The sequence below is a fragment of the Cicer arietinum genome, chromosome 3, assembly GCF_000331145.2.
Source record: "Cicer arietinum cultivar CDC Frontier isolate Library 1 chromosome 3, Cicar.CDCFrontier_v2.0, whole genome shotgun sequence".
Classification (NCBI taxonomy): domain Eukaryota; kingdom Viridiplantae; phylum Streptophyta; class Magnoliopsida; order Fabales; family Fabaceae; genus Cicer; species Cicer arietinum.
The window spans coordinates 32,981,461-32,993,272 of NC_021162.2; the positions used below are offsets into that span (position 1 = coordinate 32,981,461).

Genomic DNA, 11,812 nt, shown 5'->3' on the forward strand with positions numbered 1-11,812 from the left:
CATAATATATATATCAAAATTCCCAAATTCCCAAATTACAAACCCTAATTTTTCATCATGAATTAAACATGGTAGGCTCTGATACCAATTGTTGAAAAAACCTTAATAACGTTGTGCTCAACAATCCATGTCAATTACATGATGAATAGCCAAAGGCGGAAGCGTACCTGTGGGAATTGCCATTAATGAAATTCTGAGATGATGATGATGATAGAGTCAATGGGTTGGGTGATCTTCCTCAGCAAAACACCCTGAAGACCTTGCTCTCTTGATGGGGATAGAGAGAACCAGAGAATTTTCTCTTTTAGGGTTTTGAAACTGAATAGTCTTGTTGTGTTTGCCTTGGGGACCATTACCCATATATATAACTATTATTAGTTATATCCCAAATTGCAGTATTTCCAATTCAGCCCCTCATTAAATTAGAAACTGCCTGGTATCTACACTATTAATTTTCATAACTATTATGCTCTTTAGCCATAAACTATTATACATTATTTGACCCCTAGTTTATTGGCTAATTATATAATGACCCTAACACACTTTATTAATTAATTACATATGTGACCCATAAATCTTACATATACTGCGGAAGAGGTTTGTTGTAGTTTGGTCAAATTGCTTCAGTTTTTACTGATGTGGGATATTGTAGTCGAATTGAAGACTACCTAATGTGGTAATATGCAGCAAGCATTGGGTGTATGATTTTTTGTTATGTTTGGTTGTAATTATATAATGAAAAAGAGCTGGACTAACCATATTTTTTAGAAAAAAGACTGGTGGCCACCCAAACAGTTCATTGACAACTTAAGTGAGAAAGAGTGAGAAAGAAATAGTGAGAGTCATGTGATAAATATATTATGTTGAATCCTGATAAGAAGAGAAATAGATAAAAAATGAAATGTTAAAACAAATTTATGGATATTGTGGATGTAGTGTAATATTGTTGTTTTTTATGTGTGCACATCTTGTACTTGGACCTTTAGATATTTTCAGATATTAGATATTTGTGAATCAATATATGTTCATCATTTAGATATTTTATTAATTTAATAGAGACATAAACTAATTGAGCACATGTATGTTTGTTGTAAAGTTATAACTAAAAGTTTATGAGATTATTGTATCAATTAATTTGATTAAAAGTTGATTTTCATAATTATTGAGAAATAATTTAAATGTTTATTGAAATTGATATTAAATATCACGTAACATGTGTTCATACACAAAAAGGAACTTGATGATTTAATACTTGCGAACATGTGCACTCATGTTATTTGTTTCCCACACGAAGATAACATCTTAGGAAGGGAAAATTATATTTTGATATATTAGTTGTTGTCAATCTATTAATAATATATATTTAACTGCACAAAGACATTAAAATCGAGTGAAACATATATTTTGTTATACTAGATATATAGATTATTTGTTTGATCCTCGTATCTTTCTAATTTTGGCAAAAAGTATAACAAAAGAGATAAATATATTTTTTAAAAATTCACTACTAGTGAATCTTTTGAGCAACTAATACATATGATTAATTAATATTTATTGTCTTAAATATAATTATTTTTATGATAACAGAAATAAAATACGCACTTTGTTTTTTAAATATGATTTTATTCCACGAGTTTTTCTAATAAAGTAATTTCTTATACAAACAACGTTGTACATCTTTTTCCTTCAAGACAATTTTCTGTCGTTAAATTTTTGTTAATAATATTTTAATGAGACAAATTCTTAAAAGTCATGCATGGAGGAGTGTTGCAAGTATTTTTATTATTTGGTGGATAACTATCTTCTTACATAAAAGGCTCCTACACTTCTATGGTTAAAAGTCATTAGACCATTAGTTATGCTTGTAAGTTATTAAACCAAAGTATGATTATAAATTATAGATTTATTTAGTCCAAAAAAGGGTTATTGGATTTACCTCCTATTAAATAAGATTTTTGTAACAATGTAAAGATAACCTTAGAGAGCAAATTAAAAAGTTATTGGATTTATCTCCTATTAAAAAAACTCTTGTAGCAATGTAAAGATAATTTGGATAACAAATTATAGAGACTCTTCTCAATTCTATCTTTCTCCATTTTCTCTATTCTAGTATATATCTTATAGTTATTTTGGTTAATTGTATAATAAATTAGGTTTATAATAAATTAATTTTATAATAAATTGAATTCATATATTAAATATAAGATGATTATCTAGTTTAAATCAATAATTGGACAAACTACCAACCTTCGTAACAGGCTATTTTTGTGAATGGAAATGGGGGTATAAGAATTGAGTCTAGTCCTCAAATGTACAACACATATAGACATAGTCAAGTCAACAAACTAGCAATGCTAAACATCCACAACTGAATACAAACAAACAAAAAAACAGTTAAAAGCCGACATTTTCATGCAGGAATTTATGTATACTCTGATGGCTTTATCGGTAAGACCACCTTGAATTTTCATCATCCTCATCCTCATCGTTGCTTACACCTTGGCCTTCATAATCATCAAAATCCTCATCAAAAAATGGATCAGATGTACCATCTTTAGCAAAACGATTATGTTCATCATCCACATCCTCGTCATCGTCTGACAATTCATTACTAGAGCGGCCATGCTTGCTTTCTTCTGATTCAGACTCAGAATCTTCATCTTCTTCCGAAATCTCGTCTGGATAATCATTAGCTGGATTGTCTTCAGCTACAATTGATATTTGCCAAGTGTAAACCAATTTTCAATCAATAGTAATCTAAATTAAGGGTAAAGATGAGAAAAGACACAAGGAAATACCATTTGAGTCATCAGTTTCATAATCCGAATTGTCAGGCCCATCATAAAAATCTTCCTCATCAACTTGAACTCTAAGTCGACAATACACAACAGTGTCAAGTAGCAAGAATAAGAAACCAGACTAAAAGTAGCAAGAATAAGAAACCAGACCAAGTGTGTATAGACAATACTCACAATGGATAAGAATATGTAGATTCTTCTTCGACGATCATCTCATCCGTCACAGTGTAGAGGTCATAAACATAGTCCTCTGTATATATAAGACAATGCATCATAACCATGTAAATAGAAACAGTTTAGATATATAAGAGAATACGTCAGCAACCGCAATAATTTCAATCATTTATTGGAAGTGTTGATAACAATATAACATCGATAAAATGCCCCAAGATAACACTCCAAAATATATTTATTTTTCTTTATTGACCCAGAATTTTTTTTTGCCAAAGTACATGATCTCCAATCATATGTCAATTACTTAAATAAGTGCAACTTGAGGGAAAAGTAGCAAGATCAGTAGCGTTTTAATGGTAGTTTGCAACTAAACAACAACCTTGTTTGGAATGAGCACTTATATCAGCTTCAATATCTGCAGCAGCATCGGGAATAACCTCTTTTAGTAAAGGGAGGAAACTACACAAAAGTTTTTTATCCTCCAAGGAGATATCTCTGCATTTATCACAGGATAAGTGTTTTTCTATGACAATGGTCCATAGACAAAGATAACAAACAAAACTTCGATGAAATACTTACTCCTGTTGCACCTCCCTAGTGTTTTCTTCATTGTCAACGCGAACAATGTCATAGAACTGGCATATTTCTTGTAATGCATTTTCACCTTCTGTCCCCTTGTTACCTTTCCTGCTCTTCCATATTTGCTCAAAGCGAGCATCTTTAGCTGAAGACTGCGAGAAAGAATGAGGCGTAAAACTTTGTTGCAAGGAAACTTATAGAAATTACTTCAATGTTAAAATATTAATCCCTCCTCTTATCATACTAGGTTATTTCAAAAATATTGAGAAGCTATAAATTAATGAAAGAGAACAACAATTTCATCAAATTAACCATTTCAAGCAATGGTGTTCATTATTATAAAAATACAAAGTAGAGAATAATGACTTGGGAGCAACATTGAAAAAATAATTAATCTTACTTGCATTGAAAAATGAAAAGGACACTGATTTTGGGATATATAACTTTGCAAATGTGATACTTTTGATGAGATGGAGGGAGTACTACAGTGATGTACTCCAAAATCTACAACTACCATAAACAGAATTCCCAAGTCATATATAAATGAGTGAACGTTTGGCTTCTCTAATCTTATTGTTGAATGAGAGAAAATGAGAGACATATAGTGAAACAGTGTGTCTAAACTACACAACGGAGTCGGTTTTATATAGGCTCAAGACAATAAATACAAAAATAAGTATGGGAGATACTATCCTTATTTACATGATATGATGTGATATGTAATAAATAAAAGATCATAAATATATTTTCATCACTCCCCCTCAAGCTGGAACATATAAATCATATGCACCAAACTTGTTACATATATAACTAATTCGAGAATCTCTTAGGGACTTGGTGAATACATCTGCCAATTGATCATTGAAATTAACAAAGCTAGTGGTAATGTCGCCTGATTCGATCTTCTCCCTTACAAAGTGACAATCTATCTCAACATGCTTGGTCCTCTCATGAAAAACCAGATTAGAGGCAATGTGCAATGCTGCTTGATTATCACAGATTAATGTCATTTGTGTTGCATCTTCAAATTGAAGCTCTTTGAGTAATTGTTTCAACCAAATGAGCTCACAAGTCACTAATGCCATAGCCCTGTATTCAGCTTCAGCGCTAGATCTTGCAACTACACTTTGTTTCTTACTCTTCCAAGATATTAAGTTTCCTCCAACAAGTACACAATACCCAGAAGTGGATGGCGAATCAATGGGCGAGTCTGCCCAATCGGCATCTGAATAACCAACTATCTGAGTATGTCCTCTATTTTCATAAATTAGACCTTTTCCTGGAGCGCCTTTAATGTATTTCAAGAGTCGTATCACAACATCCTAGTGTTCTTGGCAAGGAGAGTTTAAGAATTGGCTTACTACACTAACTGCAAAAGAAATGCATGAACGAGTGACTGTGAGGTAATTTAATTTACCAACCAATCTTTTGTAACCCCTTGAATATGAAAATGGATCCCCGTGATTAGGTAGAAGTTTGACATTTGGATCCATAGGAGTGTCAACCGGCTTGGCATTCAATAAACCTGTCTCTTCAAGAATATCCATGGCATATTTTCTTTGTGAAATTACTAAGTCATCCTTAGATTGGATTACCTCAATACCCAAGAAGTAGCAAAGCTTGTCAAGATCTTTAGTTTGAAACTGATGAGATAAATGTTTGTTCAACTAGAGTATGCCCTGCTAATCACTACCAGTTATGACAATATCATCTACATAGACAATCAAGTAAATGCACCCTTGGGTTGAGTGGCGATAAAAAAGAGAATGATCAGCTTCATTTCGAACCATACCAAATTGTTGCACTACTGTGCTAAATCTGTCAAACCAAACTCGAGAAGACTGTTTAAGACCATAGAGAGACCTGTGAAGTCGACAAACCATGGTAGATGACTCCCTCTTAGCAACAAACCCAGGTGGTTGCTCCATATACACTTCTTCTTCAAGGTCACCATGCAAAAAAACATTTTTAATGTCAAGTTGGTGCAGAGACCAATGTTTGATGGCTGTAATAGAGAGGAGTAGTCGAACAGATGCCATCTTAGCCACAGGTGAGAAAGTATCACCGTAATTGAGGCCAAAAATTTGAGTGTACCCTTTTGCCACCAAACGAGCTTTAAAACGGTCTATCTAACCATCAAGACCAACTTTCACCGTATAAAGCTAACGACATCCTATTAAAGACTTTCCAAATGGTAAAAGAACCAATTCTCAGGTACCACTACTCTGAAGTCCACACATCTCGTCAATCATTGATTGTCTCCACTCTGGGTGGGATAAAGCTTCACCTGGAGATTTAGGAATAGAAACAGAAGACAGGGAAGACAAACAAGTATAATGTAAAGGAGAAAGACGATGGTAACTCAAACTAATGTAATAAGGGAATGGGTTACGAGTAGGACGTATACCTTTACGAATAGCAATAGGAATATCAAAGGTCGAATCAGATAAAGGAGGAGGTGGCAGCAAAGGAGCATCTAGAATGACCACAATATCAAGAACGAGTGTAGGGGCATGTACAATTGATGATGGTTGGCAACGGCAGTATGTCTGAAGAGGTTGGACAGTTGGAGGATCCATAGGAGGAGTCTCAAGTGGAACAACGGGAGGAGCCACTGGAGGTGTCTCAAGTGGGACATACATAATAGGCTCTAGTGGTAAAAGAAAAGGCGAAACAGACTTTGGTAGGTTCACAGGAATAGTTACAGACAGAGGGTCAAGAAGCGACTCATAGCATGTAACATACTCAAAAACTGTGACATCAACCGATATGAGATATCGTTGAAGAATAGGAGAATAACAACGATAACCTTTTTGGGACAGATGATAACCAAGAAAGACACATTTTAGTGATCGAGCTGAAAGTTTGTCAAGGCCGGGAGTGAGATTGTGGACAAAACATGTAGACTTGAAGACACGAGGAGGAAGTGAGTGAAGAGGGGTACGAGGGAAAAGCGAGATGGTACATTACCATGAAGAAGGAGAGTACGAGTGGTTTCAATAAGATGTTGATTTTCGCGTTCGGAGACCCCATTTTGTTGAGGTGTATGAGCACAAGACGTTTGATGAAGAATGCCGTTAGAGGTCATAAAATTTTGAAATTGATGGGACAAATATTCACGGGCATTATCACTGCGCAAAGTGCAAATGGATACACCAAATTGAGTGTTAATTTCCTTATAAAATTGTTCAAAAATAGAAAATAATTCAGATCTATTTTTCATTAAAAATAACCACGAACAACGGGAAAAATCATCAATAAAAGTAACAAAATATCTAGACTCAAGAGTGGAAATAGTACGAGAAGGATCCCAAACATCTGAGTGAACTAACGCAAATGGGGACGAAACTCATTTATTGGCTCGATCAGGGAAATGCTACGAGTGTGTTTCCCTAACTGACACAATTCACGATTGAAGCTAGATAATTTGGTTAGATAACTATGTTTGAGAAGACTCAGATGACCTAACTGAGCATGTATAATAAGAGGAGAATTTGTGGTAGGCATGTTGTTGATGGGTTTGAGAGATAATAAAGACCATTAGACTCACATCTGACACCAATTTGTCGTCCTAATATTCGATCTTGCAAAGTAACATTGCAATTAGTAAATGTGGCAACACAATCATGAGAACGAGTCAATCGACTGATAGAAATTAAATTAAATGGGCATCCAGGCACATAAAGGACATAGTAACTAACAGGGAAGGGAGGATTTGGACAATGTCAATCCCTTGAGACTGTGTTTGGGAACCATTGATTGAGACTATCCTAGGTAAATGGCCAGAAGTTGTGAGAGAGGAGAAAAGAGCTTTATTATCAGTAATGTGGTCAGATGCACCAGAATCGATAATAAATGGGGTAAGAGAAGGTGAGATGCAAACACGTGAATTACCACTTTGTGCGGCCGAAACAACGGAACTCGAGTTCTAACAATACTCTACCCACCGAAGAAAATCTTCATAAGTAGCCATAATCAATAAGGAGTTACCTAAAACCAGCAACGAAACAGTGGCGGAAGGAAGAGGCAAAAAAAAAAATTGCAATGAACAATACCGCGTGATTAGCAGTGTTGACGCGATGAAAAATACCGCGTGATTAGCAGTGTTGACGCGATGAACAATACACGACTGATTTGCTGAAAAATAAAATAACAGCGACGAATAAGGGGGTAAACCAGAAATAGGACACGGTTAACTTTTAAAAAAAAAATGTGACCAAAGGACAGTGGGTCTCCGGGTAATCACGGTATAGGGTTGTCTCTTAATAGGCTCTAGATACCATGTTGATTGAGAGAAAATGAGAGACATATAGTAAAACCGTGTGTCTGAACTACACAACAGAGTCGGTTTTATATAGGCTCAAGGCAATAAATACAAAAATAAATATGGGAGATACTATCTATATTTACATGATATGATGTGATATGTAATAAATACAAAGATCATAAATATATTTTCAACACTTATCATCTCATACAGTAAGGATTTTTTATTGACAAAAGAAATGATGCACTTCTAACTCTTAAGTGATGACACAAAAATATATATTATCCAATAACCATGGAAAAAAAATTAGTTGTTTTTGAACAGAAGAATTTGGAGTAAATAAGATTTGAAATAGAAAGAGTAGTTGACTGAAACTAGACAAAAAACAATTTTTCCTATACATTGTCATTAATAGTTTAATTTGAGATCAAGGTAGATATAGTTGAAAGCAACTAGGAAAATCAAATAAAATGAAAATCTACAGCATAACTACAAAAACAACATAAAAATAGGAACAATTCCAAAACCAATCATAGCATCAGACAGAATTTCAGTAAGGGGGCTGCAAGTTGAAAGTAGTGTAAAGGGATATAAGTAAATAAAGGATGCAAGGGCATGTCTGAAGTATACAGAAGAGACTTCAACACAATTTCTAACTGAAGAATGAAGTATATAAATTATAATCCCTTAAGAAAGAGTATTAATAAGTGTCCAAACATATGTCCATACAAAAATAGGAGAAATAAGGGCATGTTACAAACCTCTTTTTCTTGTTTAGCTTTAAACAAGAGCTGATCTTGCTTCTGTGGACATTAAAAATAGGAAATAATGAAAGATAACATGATTAGAAATGTAAAACATGTTTGCAAAAACACAATTGGGAAGCAACAGATTCATGGCTTTAAGCATGAATAATCACACGTGTTGTGCACATGCAGAAAAAGAAGGGGCAGAGAAGTCAAGAAGAAAGGACTTACATTAAATTTTTTGAAGAAGTTCTTCCTTTCCTCAATTTTTGACTTAGATTCAGAGGCACTTGTGGAACCAGGTTCCTTAAAAAACAGTCAATCAACAAGGTGATAATGTATTCATTTAATCAAAGCATAGTGCAATGATGATTAAAATTTGCCACCTATTGAGAAGACCAAATGATAGCAGATTGAGGAAAAAAAGCGAAACACCAAAAATTTGCTATGAGAAATAGCAGATAGTGTTTCATGCAAATAGCTAGCGGAAGTCACATAGCGGTTGAAATAAATCAATTATATATAAATAATAAAAGCATACTGCATACAAATAGAAAAGCTGCATAAACATTAATTTTTTTTAATGTGACATAAATTAAACTCTGAAGCTTGATGAAGACGGAGTACGATGAGAAGAGAAGAAAATGGAGGTAGAGGGAGAAGAAAGAACCAGTTTATGTAGAGGTTTACCATTTGGGAGTTAGGTCATGATTATATAAGAGTCAATTCTCGCAACTCTTCAGTTTTTCTTTTATAAATATTTTAAAAGTGGTTATCTGCAGCTCACTGCTCACATGCTGCTTTTTTAGTGTTATCATTTAAAAAAGAACGCTAAATTTTTTTTTCTAGTATCTTTACCATGCAAGAATAGCAGCTGCTATTGCTGTGGTATCAAATAGCTATAGCTTATGAGATTTTGTAGTATTTTGCCTAAATCCTGCTACGCAATAGCGCTATACCTCTATTTAACAACACCACAATGGAACGCAAATTGGCATGAGAGGGGAGAGTTTTAATTCAAAAACAAACACATGACATCACGCATATATCATAAGGAGAAAGATTTGTACAATATCATCTAGATGGGATACTAACCACAAATGATTGCACAAGATCTAAAGTGACCTCAGCGCTGCTTAGCGTCTCCACATGTTGCACCAAAACTTTCTTGTTATGAAGTTCCACTAAAAAGGAAGGGAGGAATTATATCTTGAGTCAGACATAAATATGAAACACATTCAGCATAAAAATATTACAGCAGTTTTCAGCTCTTCAATCTGTCACAAATCATCTCAAGTCTAGCAAGATTATTTAAAGGCATTCTCCTTATATGTGTCATTGAACAACTTTACTTTTAGCATCATGATAACTGTTTTTGCAAATACATAAAAATGTTAATTTTCCAAAGAAACCCACGACTGGAAAAGAGTAATGAAAAAAACTATCAAATCTTTTAGCAATTGAAACTAAGAAACGCTTATTGCTTAATACTTTCCTCTCTACCATATCAAAAGAATTATGGATGCTTGCTACGATGCTTTCTGCATGCATTGAGTAATCAGAAACTTGTTGTCTTTTAATAGGTCACAGAAAGGAATCCACCGGTAAGTAGGTGTGCAACAGAAAGAAATGGAAGAGCCATCAAGAGATTGCACACTCAATGAGGAGAATATGATTAAAAATCAACTTGAGCAATTAATTATTACAACTTAACTTACACATCCTGTAAACATGACAAGTACAGCAGGGAATGGATCCTTCTTAAGTGACTGGTTAAGAGGGAAGGATAAGAGAAGAGAGGGGCTAAGGCCTGGAAAAGGAAGAAACAGGTTCCTCAAAGTATCTGTACTGTCTTTAACATTTTCTTTTATCCTGTTTTTCTTCTTTTAAAGTAATATAATATAATGTATACATCTATTCCAGAGTTATTATTCATGTGGCTGATTTTAGATTAATCATTTATAACTAATCTTCATAAAGATTTAAGATTGATGAAAATTTAAAGAGGTTTTCATCATTATAGTGCAATAATCACTGAAATTGGTAACTAGATTTAACATCATGGAGAGGTTTCTGTGAAGGTGGTACGTAAAACCTCTCTAACAGACATGCGGACATTGTTATTAGTACAGGGTTGTTTTTTTCTTGTTTCCCTTTCTAACTGCTTAGTGAGCCTGAAGGTCTTCCCTAACTTGAACTGGGGGATCCAAAATTTTACTGATAAAAAATTTTTAAATTATGAAGGCAATGAAACATCATATAAGTTTATTATGTGAAATGCAGGGACCCCCGATGCATGTTTTACATCAAAATCCATAAGTTTATTTAACTAAGCTAATATATAGATTAAAATCGTCGTGTCATAAACAGGTAGTTAAACTAAGTAAAATCATCCAAAGGTAGCCTTTAAGGTATTGAGTTTGAACACTAATTTGTGTTTACTTAAACCCATTTTGAACCAAAGTGGAACTCGACATTTCAACAATTGCATTTCAAATTTGACATCATACCTTAATAGTAATATACGAGTGGTAAATATCATTGGTTTGAACATAGATAGCGAAAAGAAAAGCAACATACCGTTTTGAGAAGAATCGGAGATTGAAAGATTTCCAAAATCCAAGAGAGGACGCTTCAATGGCCTCTCATTGATTTCCAACCCTAGAATGACATGGAAAAACCATGAATGAAAATGAGAAAAGCAAAAGGGGAGTTATGAAAAGAAGAAGAAGAAGAAAAAGAAGGGAGGGTTACAGAAAGCATCAAGTGGAGATTGAAAGGGTTTTCGTTTGACCCTAACGACAACTGGTTTGGGTGGGGGTGGAGGTGGAGGCAGAGCGGAAGAGCTTTCGGCCATGTTTGTTGGTTTGGAGTCTGCTTGCCCCAACTAATTTCAGCGTCCTGAAACACACAAGAGTGAATGAAGTCTTCCTTTATTTTAGTGTGAATGCGTCGTGCTCTAATTTCCAAGTGTCTCCGGAGTTAATATCTTAATTTTGTAAATTTGGTAGATACAACTTAAATTATAAAATATTGATTAAAATAATCTTTATAAAATAATTTTTGTTACATATTTTGATATGACACCATAATTAAATATGTAATTTATTCACATCTATATTTTGATATGATACTATAATTAAATATGTAATTTATTTACATTTACGTTACATCAATGTTAATTATGAATAAATTATACTATAAAATATTTAATTCAAATTTTGGACAAATAAATCAATGAAAGATTT

General features: G+C 33.8%; 1 protein-coding gene across 2 annotated transcripts; it reads right to left on the reverse strand.

Moving 5' to 3' along the window:
• Positions 1–2,230: 2,230 nt before the first annotated feature.
• Positions 2,231–11,520, reverse strand: LOC101495850 (RNA-directed DNA methylation 4). Of its 2 annotated transcripts, XM_004513952.4 has the most exons (10): positions 11,319–11,520; positions 11,145–11,225; positions 9,660–9,748; positions 8,796–8,870; positions 8,580–8,621; positions 3,552–3,703; positions 3,352–3,467; positions 2,973–3,048; positions 2,799–2,869; positions 2,231–2,708 (listed from the first exon to the last, which is right to left on the reverse strand). In XM_004513952.4, the coding sequence occupies exons 1-10, from the start codon at positions 11,419–11,421 to the stop codon at positions 2,443–2,445; spliced, it is 1,071 nt and encodes a 356-aa protein (XP_004514009.1). In that variant the 5' UTR covers positions 11,422–11,520; the 3' UTR covers positions 2,231–2,442. The 2 variants fall into 2 exon arrangements, with proteins under 2 accessions (XP_004514009.1, XP_027186139.1); XM_027330338.2 differs by lacking the exon at positions 8,580–8,621.
• Positions 11,521–11,812: the final 292 nt, after the last annotated feature.